At 40.5% G+C, this 19,009-nt stretch overlaps 1 protein-coding gene across 1 annotated transcript in view; it reads right to left on the minus strand.

Annotated features, from left to right (window-relative positions):
- Positions 1-444: 444 nt before the first annotated feature.
- GPR176 (G protein-coupled receptor 176) overlaps positions 445-19,009 on the minus strand; it is a 45,062-nt gene continuing 26,497 nt past the window's right edge. Inside the window, exons 2-3 of the mRNA XM_009883471.1 lie at positions 3,195-3,447; positions 445-1,552 (exon numbers count right to left, since the gene is read on the minus strand). Coding sequence (XP_009881773.1) covers positions 445-1,552; positions 3,195-3,447 — 1,361 coding nt within the window. The remainder of the gene's footprint in view (positions 1,553-3,194; positions 3,448-19,009) is intronic.

Raw genomic sequence — 19,009 nt, forward strand, 5'->3', positions numbered from 1 at the left:
TATTTACAGGAGGTTAAGATTTACCCATTTTGCATCTGTCGTCTTCTCCCTACAGCCTTTCCTATTGAGTTACTTTGATACCCAGTCCATTTTAATACAAGATGAGGTTTCCCAGCAAACTGACTGCTGTACTTCCATATTTCAGCCATCCAAAGTGTTCCCAAAGCCATATGTACTTTTTGAAAGTTAATCAGGCAAGTATCATTGTAGGGAGTTCACAGATAAAACTAAGAATCACCATCTTTTGATATATTATTTTCATGAAAACATATTAATAAGAAGCACTTGTATATACGTTTCCCTTTTGTTTGTTTGTTTGTTTGTTTAAATTACATTTGGCACAAAAAAATCAGCCTGTAACAAATTTCAGCATAACAAAGATCCATGGGATCACACATATAACAGAAGGTGACCTTCCTCTGTCACTTAAAGCTCCTGCTCTTACTAAGAATCCACCTTGGGAAAGATACTGACTTTATTGTTTCTGCTGATTTTTCTTTCTGCTTTACACTTAGGCTGTTTCGTCTGGATTAGCTCTTCAGGGGTATTGCCCAAAGGAGGCAGGAGTCGCTTCTTACTGTTTCGGTTTTCTGAGAGCCACTGTGGAGGGAGCTCAAAGGGTCCAAAACCAAACTGCATGGAATACTTGTCATTCACCATATCAGCTTCTGTGGGCACAGCTGGCGCCACCTGAGCTGCTGAGTCTGCAATTGTCTGTGGTATAAATTTGTGAACCAAAGTCTCGCCTACCTCTGAACTGGTGGTAGGAATTTCTTTCTGTTGACAGTCACCAGAGCCAATGGATTTGGTCTCATTCTCCTCATCTTCCATGGGCTTGAAGATCTGTTGTTGCCCAATATGAAACATCTCCAGAAGCTGGCTCCCTGAACGGACATTGGGCTCCAAATTAGCATCTGCAACACCACCTGAACTGACAATGTTTCTCCTGCTATACCTTCGGTGCAGCTGTAATATTGTCCCCACTAAGCACTTCCGTACTGATTTGTTAACAGTTAAAAATAACAAAGGATTAGCCAGCAAAGAGACCTTGGGCAACCAAATGGCAGTGAGGAGCAAGAAGACTGAAATATCTGAAATATTGAGTATGGTGCGGTAAATAACCAAAGTCATGTAGGGAACGCTGCAGAAAATAAATATCATAACCATGGAAAGCAGCATGGCATGAAGCTCAGCTTCCCGCTGGGAGGCGTAAGGGATAGAAATTGTATTCTGAGGGGTCCTTAAGGCAGCTATGATGACTTTTTTCTTCTGGCTGGCACTCAGCGCCCTGCGAATAAGAATCATAAAGAGAAATACCACAGCCACTGGTAGAATCACAGTGGTGATGTTATAGATGATGACGTATATCAGGTGGCCAAGGGAGTAACTCCAAGATGCAGAACAGGTGGACATGGCATAAATATCGGACACATTGGTTACAGCAAATACTGGAATGCTGGCCACTATGGCATGGGCCCAGATATAGATAACCAGGTCTCGGGATTTTGCATCAGATATTTTTCTTTCCAGAGGGTATAAAACAGAGTAGTATCTGCCAAAAAAAAAAAAATTAAAAATTATAACTGATACAATGCAAAGTGTGAAGTCTATAATGAGCATAATGCTTATGAGAAGCCTCTCAGCATCTGTCTGAGCATAATGCCCCAAATCCCTAACTGGGTTGCCAACCAGTTACCTGATTATGAGAGAAAAAAAACAACCCAAGGGTCATCCTTTGCAGGTCTGTCTGTAGAAAAAAACTGAATATTCAAACTTCAGGATCACATTATTGGTGGTGGACAATTCTTTCAATAATTGGGACTATATAACTTTGGCTGGTGTGTATGAACATTATTTTGAAGATTTCATCATTTACTTACTTGTAAACTGGACAGTATATTGTACACAGCACAAAATTTCAGAAAACGACGGAGGCATAGATTGAAAAGGCCATCGAAAGGCCAGACTCATAGTTAATTTTAAAAGGTATTTCATGATAGATTTTGTCTCTGGGTATTTGGAAAAAGCTGCTGGTCACGAATTACATGTACCTATCTACTGATAGTACAATGGGGTTTTGTTCTGCACAAGCTCGGGTTGGCAAGGCCCTGAGCAAAAGAGTAGCCACACACTGAACTTTCTGTGTGCATTTAAAAACAACAAAGTGCGTCTCTGACATGCATTTCAAATTTTAGGCACTGATTCATTGTTTGCTTACTACTGTGGACTTCAAAGATAACAGAATTTTCATGGGAGACCTATCCTTTTACACTTATCGTTATAAGCAATAGGAGTTTGTGCTTTTTGTGAGGAAAATCACAAGGTTTTACCAGTGGAGGGCAAATGACATGCTACAGGCAACACTGGTGTGCATTACAGATAGTGATACTGCATTTATCAAAACAATAACACTAAAGTAAGAGACATCACTTTACTAGGTATACAGTTTATTTTTGCAGAGCTGATTTATTCTGTGGCAAGACATGAGAACATACTAACAATTATTTTATCTAACATATAAATCCACTGTTTTAGTAATGTGAACTGTATTAAACCACTATCTACCCTTCCTTAAAAATATCTAATGTACAGTCACTGTTAAGATGATAAAGCCGTGCATTTAGGTGGGATCAGTGACCTCTAATAATAATAAGCAAAATGAATGGAATCCAAAAACTCAGACAGTTCAAAAGGCCACTTTTGTTTTAGACTGATCTTCTACATACAAAACCTCTCTGAATTAATTCTGGTTGTATTAATACTGTTTGGGTTTTTTTAAACAAATCTACATTTGAAATTTGAAATTGATTGGCAATCTGCCACAGGCATTGGTAAATTCTTCTAACAGGCAATGGCTTAAATGTGCACCTCGTCTATAGTCTGAAGTTGTCTGCTTTTAAGTTCCATTACTGAACAAGAATTACTAATGGGAAGAAAGGATATAAACTTCTCTGAAGACAGCTCTAGAGACTCAAAGTCCTTTATAAATGTCCAGAGATATCAGAGTAAACTGAAAAATAAAGGTTTTCAACGCTACAAAGAATAATATTTATCCCAATACATTCTAGAAAGAACCTGCACGCTGTGAGCAAAGAACTGGAACAAAAGCAAGACCAATATGAAAGGGAGAAAAGGGTTTCAAAGGGAGAAAGAAGAAAGAAAAATCGAGGATCCTGGCAAATGTGCTCTCTTACCTGTCAAGTGCAATGGCTGGAAAACTAAGGATGGTCACTGAGCAAAAGACTTTGTGCAGAAACTTGGCAATTCTGCAGAACAGCATCGTATAGATCCACCAGCAGCAGTGTGGGCTGGCACTAAGAGCAATGTCAAAAGGCACACAGACGAGGCTGGCACAGATCCCCGAGCAGGCCAAATTCTTAATGAATCGGTTTGTTACAGATTTAAGTACCGACGTTCTGCAAGTTGACCACAGCACCATGATGTTACCTGCGAGCAGAGACAGGAAGGATAAACAAAGAAAAAAAAACCAAACCAAACCAAACCAACAAACACCCCCAAACCCCAGTAACATAATTTTAACAGATTTGAATGTTCCCTAGTACTGCAAATAAAAATACTTTCGGAGTTTGCCAAGAGGCACTGATATGAACCATCACCCTGCTCAAACTAAAAAGTCTGTAATGGCTAGTGGCTTTATAAATCAGATGACTGAAAAAAATTACTCCCTAGCTATCTCCTCCCAGCTTCTAGTAAGGAATGAATTAGGGAATTTCAGAGGCAAATGCCTAAGTAGGATAAAACAATGTTTTTAGATTCTTGTGTTGACTCCTGCATTAAATGAGTCATCCTGAGTATTCAAATATGCTAAAGTGTTTGTATTTTAATAACTAGTGCATAATTCTTTTTTAGAGATAAAAATACACTGTAAGTAAATAGAAATATAATTTAAATATAAATATATAATTCTAATATGTTTGTGTCTAAGTGGATCACAGCAACTTGCTTTTCTTTCCCCTGGACATCTCAATGGCACAGACAGGCCTGTGTGAAGCCACACCCAGAAGAATTTTTTTTTTCCCGCAATAGATTCTAGATATACATAATAATATGTAATTAAACAAATGGGACAGGCAAAAAAAAGAAAGGCTTGATGCACATATCTACACAAAAGTACACAGAGAATGCAACCCACTGGTTTGGATATTCAAGCCCTACACATTTGTTTCAAATAGGGTGAATGGATGGCAGTGAAGCAGAAGTACAGACAGAAACCAACATTAGCTAAGACAGTATTTTTCCCTTATCATTGTATGTTATTCTATCCAGATCTGAGAAAGAAATATCATATCATAGAAACAAATTTTCCATTGCAAATTTCCTTATGATTCTAACTCGCACAGGAGTCAATGAAGCAATCTGTTCTTATTGAATGCAGCTCTGGGCCCATTCTAAGGCATACGAAGACGCCAGAAAACTCACACTCAGAATATACAGTTTTATCTCTCCTTTAAAAATCTGGTTTTAGCAAGATGTTTGCTTTTTCTTTTTTTAATTGGGAAAAAAAAAAAAAAAAGAGTGCTACCAGGAAAAAACAGGCTCAATAGGTCTGTGCAAAAATGAAGATGAATTTAATACTAAAGTCTTATCTTGAATGTCATAAAACACCCACAATTCTCAAAGCTTTTGCCACTTCCAATTAATACAAGTTAAAGACAATACTACAGGTGAAGGAAATGCAGACACCCACTACATGACCGCAGAAATGCTTACTTGGCTGAAGTGCATTTTATGCACACAGAAGGACTCCCAAAGACAGGTCAGCCCACAATAGCTGCAGTGAAAATCACACATCTGTACTTAACCTCTGCTGCAAAGTGCCTGGAGTGCACTCGGCTCCATGGACCCTACACCACGTGTCGTCTCAGCAATAGCTCTTTCTTGTTCTGCCTTGGTCTGCTCAGACTGAGAAGTCCCTTTCCCCTGTGTCCTATACATGCAGAAGGGAGTGATCTTAAGGAGGGAGAGGGTACTGAGAAGCAGACAGCCCCGTCAGGCTTCCCTGCTCCCTGTCTTCTTGGCTCCAGCTTCACCCTCCCAGGGCAGGTGGCACACAACAGGCAGCAAACTCTTAACACGGATCAAACACTGTGGCAGACACTTTCCGTGGTACCCAAGCAGATGGAGATGTGCTAGTGCAGAGCTAAGGAGGCAGGAGGATCTGTGCTAGCACAGCTGAGCCGGGCACGCACATTCTACACCACGTAACCTGGTCCCGGCTTTCCACCCATGCCTGCACAGACACCGTTTTGGCTCAGGCTCCAGCACCTACAACTTGGAACATTTTACTGCCATCTTCAGACAGAGCATTTGAAGGCTCACTGGCAGCAATAGGAAATATAAACTTTCAAAGCGTGTTAAAACTGGCAGCAGATGAATGTGCAAGGTGACCAGACCAAGTTAAAAACACGCAGTTTTAAAGATACATACAGATCGTATATTTCTAAGCAAGCTGTCCAATTGAAGCTGAACGGTGCTAATGTTTCAGCTAAATGTTTGTCACATAAACATCATAAAAACAGCACAAAAACATGCCAAGTTTTCTTGAGAGTTTCACAAGCATTCTTTGTAAACTTAGAAGGCATCAGAGTTATTTGCAGAAAGCATTCATCCTTTCATGAAATGATCTGACAAAGAAATGAAAGCAAACATCCTTTATACAACTCCCCCTAGTAATTCTTCACAGGGTTTTTAATGGAGAAAAATCTCTAGTGGAGCCCATATCACTTGATCATACCATCCCCTAGCTAATTTGTTCTAATGTAGTTCATTAAATACCTCTTTTTCTGTAAGACACTAAGCAATACACAGTCATTCAATCCTCTCACCAGACAGCAAATCAAAGACAAAAATAAAATGTAATAGTTCAGTGCATGAGACTGATTAAACTATGTTCAAATTTTCATACTGAAGAAATACTGAAATCATTCTTTGTTATCCAGTTCACTGTGCACTACGTAAAAATTGTCCAGAATGACAGCTATTAGTGGATTAGCAAAATTCTCAGCATTGGCCAAATTATGCAGCTGTGCTCAGTGTATAGCTTGTGCGTGAGCTGCTCGTTTTGCACTAGCAGTAACGACATGGTAAAGGCCAGTATCATCTTAATAAAATGTGATTCTCCTTTATTTTATTTATCCTGGAGACATACAGTGCAGTACCACCAGCTCAGCCAAAGCGGTTACCAGCACAAAGATACTGCCTGACAAGACAACTCCATTTACTCCGCTGCAGCTGGGCAGCATGCAAAACAGAGTTTAGCTTCCTACCTCCGAGAAAAGTTAAGTTGGTCTTACCGCAGACTACATCAACAACCACATGTTGTTGACACTATATATTGTGGACACTTACCTGAAGCTCTTTTGAGTTGAAGTGTAATTGATTTATGAGGCAGTCAGATTTGTTAGTGTTTTTGTAGGGTACCTACAAATATACACAATGAGAGAAAACATCATCTTAAACTGCTGATTGATATATGAAAAAGCAGCTGCAGTCCCCCACACCTTTCTCCGTTGCCACTGCCACTCTTTGGCTTGATTTTTCCTCTAACCAATAAAAAAAACCCCAAGCTTTTACTTGCCAAGTAGAGTTTTCCTATGGTTGCCCACCTAAAATGCCAGCAAGATCATATTCTTGTTCAAGCGGGCAACGTGTATACCAAGTGGCAAGTACCCCGAAATACCAGAAAGTCAAGTTTAGCTTCTTGACAAAACAGTGCACTGTTTCAATAGAAGCATGCAGCATTAACTTTAAAATCTACCTCACAGATGTACTACTTAAGTCTGCAGTGCTTGAATGTCATTTGGAATCCAATTTTCTATATATTGTGTCATGTGTCTTATGCAAGTTCCTTTTTGGTAACTGACAAAATATTGAGTTGCGTATTTACTATCTGATGTTTTTTAAAGAATGGAATCATCATCTGGTTTTGGCAGGTGCTTTGGGCTTGACAATATATTCCACAGGCAGTATTCAATCAGTTGTATTTAAAGCTTCCTAAGTTGCTAGGAGATACTCAGTCAATCAAATCGCTTGCATTCAAAAATATCTCTAACTCTCTTGTTATTAAAGAAGCGCTTCTTGCATAGCAATAATACATCATTACAATGCCCTGGAGTAGGGGAGAAGCTGGGTTTTTTGCTTTAGTTAGTGAGGTTTTTGTTTGGTTGGTTGGTTTGGGTTTTTTTGTTTGGTTGGGTTTTTTTTTTAAATTTAAATCTTTCATCTAGCTTGAATTGCATTGATTTTATAACCTTAATTCCAAGGCAAGTTTCACCTCTATTAGAATGAATATAAATGAAGAATGGAAAAATAAAAGAAATCAGAAGGATTTTCATTAATACTTCAGAAGCTGTTAGAGAACTCCTGAGCTATTCTTCAGGGTCCTATGGAGGAGCTTCATTCAAGACTCCAGATTCTCAACTGTTTAATTACCCCTACAAATTATGTCATATTGTCATTTATACATCAGAGAGTCACAAGGAAATGAAATTAGCTCTGGTCCTGACTGATCCTAAATGGAAGTGGAAAGAATAAAGTGTAAAAAAAAAACCCAAACATATTGGTTCTCAGATGAGGAAGAACTCTTTAGACCGACAAAATAAAGTCAGAGCCTCGAAGTGGGAAAAAGGATAAGCAGACAGAATCTGAGTCCATTTGGGACACTGGAAAATTAGTGGGTTAATATCCCTCAAGGAAACATTCTCTTTCCACTTGCAACTATGGGTAACTTGTATATTAGTAAACTGCTCTGACGAACAGCTCAGCTTCAGTATAAACTGGTAGATCTTTCTGCTGATGCCTTCAAATCAAGTATTTCCCTTCATGCGTCTCAAAGCCACCCACTCAGAGAAAAAATTACATCAGAAGCTTTGCAATGTATTAAATATTAAGAAGCTTCAAAACGAAACTGCATTCATTTCCCATTTCATTGCTCCTCACCTTTCCCCAGCAACTCCTTTCCATGGAAGAAGATAACAACGTTCCAGGCAACAAAGTAATTCAACGCGTATTACAGCAATTGCGCTCTGAGTCTTTTCACTGCATCTAGAGGCACTTTTCTGTTCTGTATGTATTAGTCATTCACTGTTGAGCCCGTGAAAGGCATTAGTCTAACACAAGTATTCTCCTTGGCTTACAACCGTACTGGGCTGTTGCACATCCTCACGGTGGGCAAAGCTGTCATTTTCTACCATGGGTTAGTTTTTGCGGTGTTTCTGCTGGAAAACTGGTCTAGGGCCACATAACCTTGGATTCAAACTTCCTAAATTACACAGAATTGTACTGGTTAGCTGGGAGGCGTGCAGGGAAAGTTAGAGTGAACAAGCAGCTGGAAAACGTAGCAACTTGATGTTTCCTGTAAGTCAATACTGCTTGCGACATGAGTGTCACTTATAAATGATCACGTGTGACAAAGCATATCCCACACCGATTGCACAGAATTCCACCGCTAAAAGAAAAGATGAAGCGTTTTTCGTTTGAAAAGGAAAAGCCTGTCTTTGGTCTTCTCAGAGAATGAGCTATGTCTAAATAAAACCCTTACCACACCTGACGTTAGTTGACAACCTTGTCAGTACACAGACTGAATGAGCAGGAGGTAAGTATCCGGCTTGTCTGTGCCTTTGAAAATTTCTCCAAGTAAAAAAGAGGAATAGGAAATACTAAAGGTAACCACTACATGAGAAGCAGCTCTTTTCACGTTAGAAACAAACACATGTGTAAAGCGTGCCAAACAGGTCAAACAGTTTATCCTCTTATATTACCCTAAGTATCAACACTCAATAAAATCTCCATGCACTATATACTAATTCCACTGTATTCAGATTGAAAGGATGGTTGTTTCCAGTCATCCCCTACTTTTTTTTTTTTTTAATTGAGAAGTATCACAGATAAGCAGCCACACAGTACATGAATTTGAACAGAAGTACACTGAGAAAGTAAATACAAGAATGGTCCAACACAGCGTGCTGCCCAGACAACGTCCTTTAAGAATTTGTAGTGTTTCAGGTTCACTGTATCTGTGAGGAGTAACATTCTCTGAGTGCAAAATGTTATCAGAGTGCATTAGTCTGATTCAAAGCAGCAAAAAATATTTTTGCTCCTCTGCCAAGTTGTACCCTCCTCAGATTTCACTGCCAGACACAAAGTGTTGATGCAGGGAGCAACAGCTGAGATAGGTTTGAAATAATAGCTCTTAGCAATAATTCAAATAATGTGAAAGATTCTTAATAATACCTTTAACAAGCAGAAGGACAATTCCCATGGAAACCAGAGACTGTTATCTGAAACAAAAGCATTTGCCATGTAGTCATTAAAAAAAAAAAAAGGAAGAACAAATATTGCTCTTTGTCGATTAACTCATGGAACCCAATCCATTAGCTGGGTATGACATTCATCTTACATTTTTGTTAACATTGATCAGCGCGTAATTGAATCAAAACAAAGTCCACACTCTAGCAAAATCCTCCTCTTCCCAGCTTGCCTTCCTCTGCTTGCTGACTTCCCTCCCATCCAGAGCAGAGTTCTCGGGATCCAGCCGTTCTTCCCAGCAGAGACCCCCTGCGTACCCACCCATGCTCAGTGCAGCATTACAGGGAAGGAGCTAGCAGCCCTCTTTATATTAGAGGGGAAAAAAAAAAAAAAAGAAAAAAAAAAAAAGGCATAACACAAAAACTGGGGTTTAGCCATTAAAATCTTCCATTAAAAACAATTCACTGAAAAAGTCACAGGTTCTGTCCACATGATGAATGGGAAAACTTCTCCTGTTGAAACACCAGGACAATTACATTCCCAACCCCAAACCCTCCCCTTTTGTATTATTTTCTGAGGTATTTTGAGGAAGGTGTTTTCTGCAGAACTTACTCTGTTAAAAGGCAAACCTCACTCAAAAGGTGGTTCACTGGAAACATTTTTGGTAACCTGTAACAGGTGGTTATCAAATACTCTTCTTATGTTAAAGTGTACGTTGTTTACTTATTCATCTCCAGAGGGAACAGGGATGTATCAGGATACATGTTGGCTTACAGAGCTTGAAGAAATGCATAACTTTATTACAGAATCACAGAATGGTTGTGGCTGGAGAGGATCACCGGAGATCATCTGGACCAAACCCCTGCTCAAGCAGGGTGAAATTCTTGTGAATTTTTATAATTTTTGTATATTTTAGTTTTAAAAAGTATAGTAATCAGATTGACAGAATTGCCTTTATAGATGAAAAAAACCCATAAAATAAAAAATAAACTTCCTGAAACTAAATCCAACTTTTTTTAACATTCTAGCTACCAACTTCAAAATTCAGTGTTAAAATAACAATTGCTTTCCCTTTAAGAAGAGTGGGCGATAAGCTTTTGTTTTAACAGATGTCTTTCATTTCCAGTTTGTGCACATGTGAAAAAAAATGTTTTACATCCAAGATGAAGTGTCTGCAGCAAGAGATCTACCTTGGAAGAAGGTTTGCTGTATACCAAACCATTTTTTTTTTCCGTTCATAAAAGAGGTGACCTCCTTAACTTTAAGACAATGTTTCTCCCTCCTATTTTTAAAATTCTCATTTACATGTTCCTACTTACATCACAAGTATGGATTTAGAAGTATAATTAGGTAAGAGATTTATCAGCGTGGAGCTCTGGTCACCAAACTCAGCTCAACTGAACTTCATCAAGCACAAATTTGCCCAGTACAGAGTAGTTCCCTGCAGAGCGTTTCAGCACAGATGTAAATGATATTGGAAGCCCTTCATGTAGAGTTTGATACTTGTCTACATGGCTCCTGTTCCAAAAAGTATATAGTTACAAGGTAGAAAAGATTTTAGGGAAGGAGCTAGTTCATAGTAGCTCAGTCCCAGAAAGTGAACATAAGATTTCCTTGCAGGAAGAGGTAAGCCATTGACTTTTGTTGTTGTGTTGCCTAGGACTAGTTCAAGGCCAACCCCTGCCTACACAGACCACTGGGAGCAGCTGCTGTGACTTCTTGTGAAGATGGAGTAAAGTTAGAAAACATATATGAAGACATTTAAAATTGTTCTTACAGCAAGCATAACTTGTGTGATATGATGGTATCGTAATGTCAAAATCACCATGCGAAATTATCATTAATATAATTCCTTTTTTTACTGTTGTCCTTAGTGTTTTATAAAGTTATTGTCTATAGGCAGATTCTAAAGTAACTGCATCATGCTAAGGGTCTTGGATACCCACTTGTATTTCTTTCAGATAGATCTATCTGAAGGGAGGTAAGAAAGTGCTGCACTAATAATTCTCCAGTTCTTCATACTCAACTGCCAGTTTTTCCCACCTCACTTTTTGTACTTACTATCCCGCTAAATGGACAGAATTTCTAGCAAGGAACAATAATTTTCTCCCTTTCGATAAACTACAGTCCTTCAACAGCCACTGCGATTATTTCAGCCAATCAAGGAAATAACTATTCCCGCTTATTTTGCTGAAGTACACTTGACTTGTCTGAATTTCTTGCCTCTATTTTAAAAGCGATGTCCTCAAAGAACCTGAAGCTCTTCAAGCTCCTTGGAAGCAAAAAAGTTTAAAGAATATTGCGTCTGCAACTTCAGGACCTTAGATTGTTCCCATGTCAGGAAAATATGACAAATGTATAGCGTTACCTTTGAAACCTAAGCGAGGAAACTAAAAACCTGAAAAAGAATGTCCAGATTTACTGCTCTAACCGTAACAGGAATATAAAGCTTTTCAAAGTTATTAACTTTTGAATCACAGTGCCGAAGGGACTAGCTTGTTTTACTTATTGCAAAAATAGAACCAAAAATTTTTAAACCCAAGGACTTTACACGACCCCCATGAGAGTCCCCCATGACACGGTGACCAATGTTTTTACCTCTTCTATAAAGGAAGGAAATAGAAATAAAGGAGATAGATATAGAAGAGGTAAAAATAATGGATGTCCACAACATCAACATACATTAAATCATTAGCAGAAGAACTGGATTCTACATCTCCTTTCCAACCAAGTTCCATATCTGGTGAACCATCTGGCCTTTCTTACACCAGGCTTTGTGCCAGTTGCCCTCAAAGAGTAAAAATCCGATGCTGTTACTGAAACACTGCAAGGCCTGGGATGCAAGTGAAACAGGTAATTTTTCTGAACAGCCAATCAGCCTGTTGTTCATCATCCTTGGTACAAAAGGAATAGCTTTTGTCCCTTTGTTTTATAAAGAGCACAGAAATGGGCTATTTTGAACCTGCGCATCATGAAACAACTGAGAGGATGCAACGGTAGCACTTCTTATGCAAGGTGGTGTCAAGCAATGCAGCGATTTATTTGAGCTCCCTTGACCGCTGTGCTGAATCTAATTGTAAAAAGCAGTCTTAACACAGGGAGCAAGTACTTTCAAGATTTGATTTTAAATAACAGTGCTATCTACCAGTACCTCTTTGTTTGTAGAGAGCCTGTAGTCACTTCTGTTGGTAGCCTCGCTGTGTATGTCCAGACACATCTCTTCAGATGCTCTTTTTTTGTCTGACTTTGCCCACATGCACCTGCAATTCACACGCAGGCATGATGGTGCTGTTAAGGAGGTGTGCTGACTAAGATGTGACTTTTCACATCACAGATGTGGCTCAACTTTCCTTCATTTACAGGGCCAGCCCTAGTCCCTACCAGGTTCTTCCAGGAGAAACCTGCAGGACCCTTGCCCTCTCTGCGTGACATGCCAAGGTCACATCCAGGAGGAGACTGACAGTTTTGCGCTTGTGAGGCTGTGGAACAACTTAATGTCTTTTAGAGCAACTCCAGCGTTTGGCCTGGGCTGTAAGCTGCTCCAGCATCCACAGCAGACTGGAACAGCTTTCCACCTTCCACCCTGGACCTGATGACCTCCTGTGCTGTTCAGCCTTACCCCCTCCTGCTGTCACCCTCATAGCCATACAAAATGCTGCCAGACCAGAACGCAGCACAGACGTGGTCCAACACCACCATTCTTACGCAAAATTATTTTTTCTGTATCTAATACTTTTCCAGTTGTTCACTCAAGATATGAAGACAAAGCTTATAAAAAGAAATCAGTTGCCGTGCCATTTTGTAGTATAGTGGATATGTGAGATCTATACTGTCTCATAGTATAGAACCAACTTGACAATTTGACTAAATTACTGGTTACCTGATTTTCACTGGCTTATTTATTGAAGAAAAAAGCAGAAATACACACAATTTAAAATGAATGCTACTTAAGAGAGGAGCACAATTTAAAAAGCCTGTGGTAATTACTAGTAGTTGGAAGACAGACTTTATATTCTTCTTGGCAATTGAGGCTATCTTGCACTCTTGATTAGAAAAAATAATTCCTACCCATTAGCATCAATTTTCATCCTCCGTTGCAGCTGAAATTATAGAGTTTGTAGCTGAAAGACACCATAGTAACAGCTATTTCATAGAGCAGAAATTATTTTCTGGCCTACCCCACAGTCTTGTGACTCTTTTTTTTTTTTTTTGCTTTATACAACTAAGAAAGATCTGATGTCATTTCTGCATCAGTTTGACAGTGCTTCCCTTTCTCCAAAGTGCCAGGTTATCAGAAACAAAATTTTATTCATTATAAAGTTTTGCCATGCAGCCATTTACCAGGTCACCAGCTGGGCATATTTGCTCTTGATTCTTTATACACAGATGTCTTCAGACAGAAATTACATATGCTTAATACGTCCTGCATAGCGGGATTAGTTTATGTTCTATTTAGAAACAAGCCTTTTTTCCTCCCTCCACAGCTGACTCTGTAGCGAATGGTTCTCTCTGCTCCTCCCAGCCCTGTGAACGGACGAGGAAGAAAGTAGAGCTGGGGACTCTGACACAAGTCTGAAACACCATGAGTTATAAACTGAAAAATCAGTACGACTCTAAATCAAATGGTATTAAAAAAAAAAAAAAATCACACAGAAAAATATTCTGTCTAGTTACCAGAGTAAGGCATTTCACTGGAGAAATATGAACTTACAGAGGCAAATCAGATTTATTCCAACTTGCCAAAGGGAAGAGATGTGTTCCCATGGGATACCTCGGGGCAGGCAAGGTACTTCACTGTCAAGATCACAGTGATGTTTCTGTCCTGACTGAATGCAAGAGGTGGAGTTTTTGTTTGTTTGTTTGTTTTCCTTAAAACATATAGAGCCCTGACGTAAAATTTGAGATTTTGTTGATTAAGCACTTCACTTACAAAAAATATTCTTCATTGACATTCTCCCCAGATTTCCTCTCTCATTTTTCTACAATCCCCCATCTATAACAGAACTCCACTCTAGGACTTCTGTAGTGTCCACTCTCCAATGTGCTTTCTTTTACTATTTCAATAACTGAGTTCCTTTTTCTTTGCTCAAAATCATCCCAGCAAGAGACACTGCTGTTCCCGGGTCCGTTCTCTGCAAGACAGCACTATTAAACCCAGAATAGCATTGGGCTTACTGAAATGGGCCACAATCATTCATCCTTCAAATGTGTTCACAGAAAACACTATGAAAAATTAATATTATTGCTTACCGCTTCCCTTCTATTAAAGAAAGCCAGAAATTCAGCTGATCCACATTTTGTATCTTCTCAGCAAGGCCTATGAGGAGTAGATTATCTAATCAGGATTGATGACACAAAATCCAGAGAGGCATGCAAGTGCCCAGGATTGACTGAAGTAAAGGGAACCTGATTCAGTTACACAAACTGAAGAAATACTGACATTTTTCTTGACTGTAAGAATAAGTTTAAAAAATTCTACATCTGGACACTCTCTAGCAACAAAATAGTTCTGAAGGTAAGACAAGCTGTAAAACTGCAGAACATTCACTCCAAATACACCCCTGATGCATGGAAAGAATTTTTAAGTTTTCTTTTAACTTTCCAAGAATCTAGATAACTGCCCTACTGCAAAAGGAAGATAACATGGTCATATTTACTCTAAGTCTCCTTTTCTTCCCTAGTGTTAGAAATACAATTAGCCATCCCTATTTGGACTTCATAAGTTGCTGGGCACAGCAGAAGATATGCTACACTGAAACCTGCAATAATACCGCCAAAACTTTGCCATGTGTTTCCTTGCACTAGCGTGGGCATATGACCTATCATAGCCTGATGACACAAACTCCCTCATCAGTCATCCATATGCAGCATAAAATTTTAAACTTGTGTTGTAAAGGGTTGTAAAGGATGTAAAGGTTGGGGGCAGACTGGGCTGCAGCGATCATGAGAAGACAGAGTTCAGGATTAAGTGTAGAATAGACAAAATGACAAGTAGAGTTGAAACCCTAAACTTCAGGAGGGCTAAATTTGATCGTTTCAAAGAATTGCTTGGGCAAATCCCATGGGAAAGGGCTCTAGAGGGTAAGGGGGCTCTAGAGAGCTGGCTGCTATTTAAGCGTCACCTCCTCCAAGCTCAGGATCAGTGCATCCCAAAGAGAAAGAAATCAGGCAAGGGGAGAAGGAGACCTGCTTGGCTGAGCAGGGACCTTCCGAAAAGGCTCAGGTGGAAGAAGGGAGTTTACAATAGGTGGAAGAAGGGGCTGACTGCTTGGGAGGAATACAAGAATGCTGTCAGGGTATGCAGGGAGGAAACAAGGAAAGCCAAGGCAGCCTTGGAATTGAACCTGGCGAGGGATGTCAAGGCCAACAGGAAGGGTTTCTTTAAGTATATAGGAGACAAAAGGAAAACTAGGGAAAATGTGGGCCCGTTGTTGAATGAGACAGGTGCTGTGGTGACGGATGATGCAGAGAAGGCGGAGTTGCTAAATGCCTTCTTTGCTTCTGTCTTCACTGTTCGGGCCAGTCCTTGTGAGACCCCGACTTTGCAGGTAACAGAGAAAGTCTGGGGGAAACAAGACTATCCCTTGGTTGACAAGGAGCACGTTAAAGATCAGTTAGATAAATTGGATATACATAAATCCATGGGGCCTGATGGGATGCACCCTCGGGTGCTGAGGGAGCTGGGGGAAGTCATTGCTGGGCCTCTCTCCATTATCTTTGAAAGGTCCTGGAGGACAGGTGAGGTGCCTGAGGACTGGAGGATAGCCAATGTCACTCCAGTCTTCAAAAAGGGCAGGAAGGATGACCCGGGAAACTACAGGCCGGTCAGCCTCACCTCCATCCCTGGGAAGATGATGGAGCAGCTTGTTCTGGGAGTCATCTCAAAGCACCTGGATGAAAAGAAGATTATCAGAAGTAGTCAACATGGATTCACCAAGGGGAAGTCATGTCTGACTAATCTGATAGCCTTCTATGACAAAGTAACTAGATGGGTGGATGAGGGGAGGGCAGTGGATGTTGTCTACCTTGACTTTGGCAAGGCTTTCGACACTGTCTCCCACATCATCCTCACAGGAAAGCTTAGGAAGTGTGGCTTAGATGAATGGACGGTGAGGTGGATTGAGAACTGGCTCACAGATAGAGCTCAGAGGGTTGTGGTTAGTGGCGCAGAGTCTAGTTGGAGGTTAGTAACAAGTGGTGTCCCTCAGGGGTCAGTACTGGGCCCAGTTTTGTTCAACATATTCATCAATGATCTGGATGAAGGGATAGAGTGTACCATCAGCAAGTTTGCTGATGACACAAAACTGGGAGGAGTGGCTGACACGCCAGAAGGCTGTGCTGCCTTACAGCGTGACCTCGCCAGGCTGGAGAGTTGGGCAGAAAGAAACCTTATGAAGTTCAACAAGGGTAAGTGTAGGGTACTGCACCTGGGGAGGAATAACCCCATGCACCAGTACAGGTTGGGGGCTGACCTCCTGGAGAGCAGCTCTGTGGAGAGGGACCTGGGAGTCCTGGTGGACAACAGGATGACCATGAGCCAGCAATGTGCCCTGGCGGCCAAGAAGGCGAATGGCATCCTGGGGTGCATCAAGAAGAGTGTGGCCAGCAGGTCGAGGGAGGTCATCCTCCCCCTCTACTCTGCCCTGGTGAGACCGCATCTGGAGTACTGTGTCCAGTTCTGGGCTCCCCAGTTCAAGAAAGACAGGGAACTGCTGGAGAGGGTCCAGCAAAGGGCAACAAAGATGATTAGGGGACTGGAGCACCTTTCTTATGAGGAAAGGCTGAGGGACTTGGGTCTCTTTAGTCTAGAGAAAAGAAGATTGAGGGGGGATCTTATTAATACTTACAAATACTTAATGGGAGGATGCCAGGGGGATGGGAGCAGTCTTTTTTCAGTGGCGCCCAGTGATAGGACGAGGGGTAATGGGCATAAACTTGAACATAGGAAGTTCCATGTAAACATGAGAAGGAACTTCTTTACTTTGAGGGTAGTGGAGCACTGGAACAGGCTGCCCAGAGAGGTGGTGGAGTCTCCCACTCTGGAGACATTCAAAACCCGCCTGGACGCTGTCCTGTGCAACCTGCTGTAGGTGACCCTGCTCTGGCAGGGGGGTTGGACTAGATGATCTCCAGAGGTCCCTTCCAACCCTAACCATTCTGTGATTCTGTGAATTCTGTGTTCTGCGGATAGATGCAGCTAAAGAGAATCTTTTTGCCGATATATGGAATTTTTAGGTCTATTAGCATATTAAAATCAAACTGATTGCAATACGATCTTTCAACATGAAAAAAATTATACAAAGCTGGAACAATGTCACCTAAAATTAGTTCCTAGTTTTATTTTCTGAAACTAAAAAAAAAATACTTCACTGTCTTGCTACATATATATAACCTGGTAAGGTCTACCACGTATTAGCCATATGCATGTAAACATTCAATGAACCTACGACACCTTTAGCATATAACTAACCCTATAAAAGAGAGCAGCCTCCATCAGAAACCAGAGAGAAGAACCATATATGCATATCCTACCTCTTCCACCAAAGAGGACTGCACACAGGCAGTGATTTGTTTGATGGGGCGAATCAGCAAGTGGGTGTATCAAATCACTTACAGCTTGCTGTGTTTTCCTATACACATACACAAATACATGCTCATTAGCAAAGCTTTCCAGGGTTCTTGCATCTGTTCTCTGCAGTCATGTGTAAAACAACATTTCTTGTTGTGACACAGGCAGTAAATCCACAAATAACCAAGATGTTAGTTGCTGTATCATTGACCTCTGCTTATTAAACACTCAACCCACCTACTGCTACAAACCAAGGCATGTATTATTTATATTTTAGCAGTTGTCTTTCGTATTTCTACATTTCTCACCCACCTCTTCCTTCTTGCTTTCCTACAAAAATTACCATGCCACAAAGGTTGGGAATACTTGCATGATACATTTGTGTAATTGTTCCTCTCTTCTACAGAATCATCCACTGTCAGCAGGTGAAAATGTTTCAGACCTCTCTATGCCATATGGAAACAAACAAACAGAAAATAAAAACAATCCAGTATTTTCTCTTGGCTTCCACAGGCGAACTAGCAACAAAAATACATGCCAAAAACCTATAGTGTTTTCAGCTCTTCTGTGAAGGAACTAAAAGGTGTCCATTTACAGATGAAAGCCCTTCAGCTTTGTAACTCTGTTGCCTGCATGCGAAAGTGCCCATTTTAAGTAACAGCTATATAATTAGTCTTGTTACCTTAAAAAGAAACATAGACACATTTTGCACTCTTCAGGGTAAGTACGAAGTGCATGAGTTAAGTTTGCATATTTTACTAGTCCCCAGAAAATCGCTATTGCAAATCCAAAAGCTCTTCCAAGATAGCAGAGCCAAAGAAAAAGCTCTTGATAATTTATCTACAGGTGTTTGGCGTGCTTCAACTAGTGACCTAAATACATGAAAAACATGTGGATCCTCTCCTGAGGCATTTACAGATTTGCCTGTAGAGATTTGTAACAAAAATACTAAGATCAGCCTGAAAGAAACCTGAATGGAAGTGAATGTGTGGGAAAGCACCAGAAGAAACAATAAAGCAAGAGTTGAAAGAATGTCACGTATTGATAGAACAAGGACACCGCTGACAGCAATAAAACCCGCGATCAGGGAGGAACGTGCTGTTTGCATCAAGACCAGGAGGCCTGAGCTCTGAAGCGGCCACAGCAGAGATGACTTGTCAGCAGAGGACTCGT

Source organism: Charadrius vociferus, unplaced genomic scaffold (assembly GCF_000708025.1).
Source record: "Charadrius vociferus isolate BGI_N301 unplaced genomic scaffold, ASM70802v2 scaffold34, whole genome shotgun sequence".
Classification (NCBI taxonomy): domain Eukaryota; kingdom Metazoa; phylum Chordata; class Aves; order Charadriiformes; family Charadriidae; genus Charadrius; species Charadrius vociferus.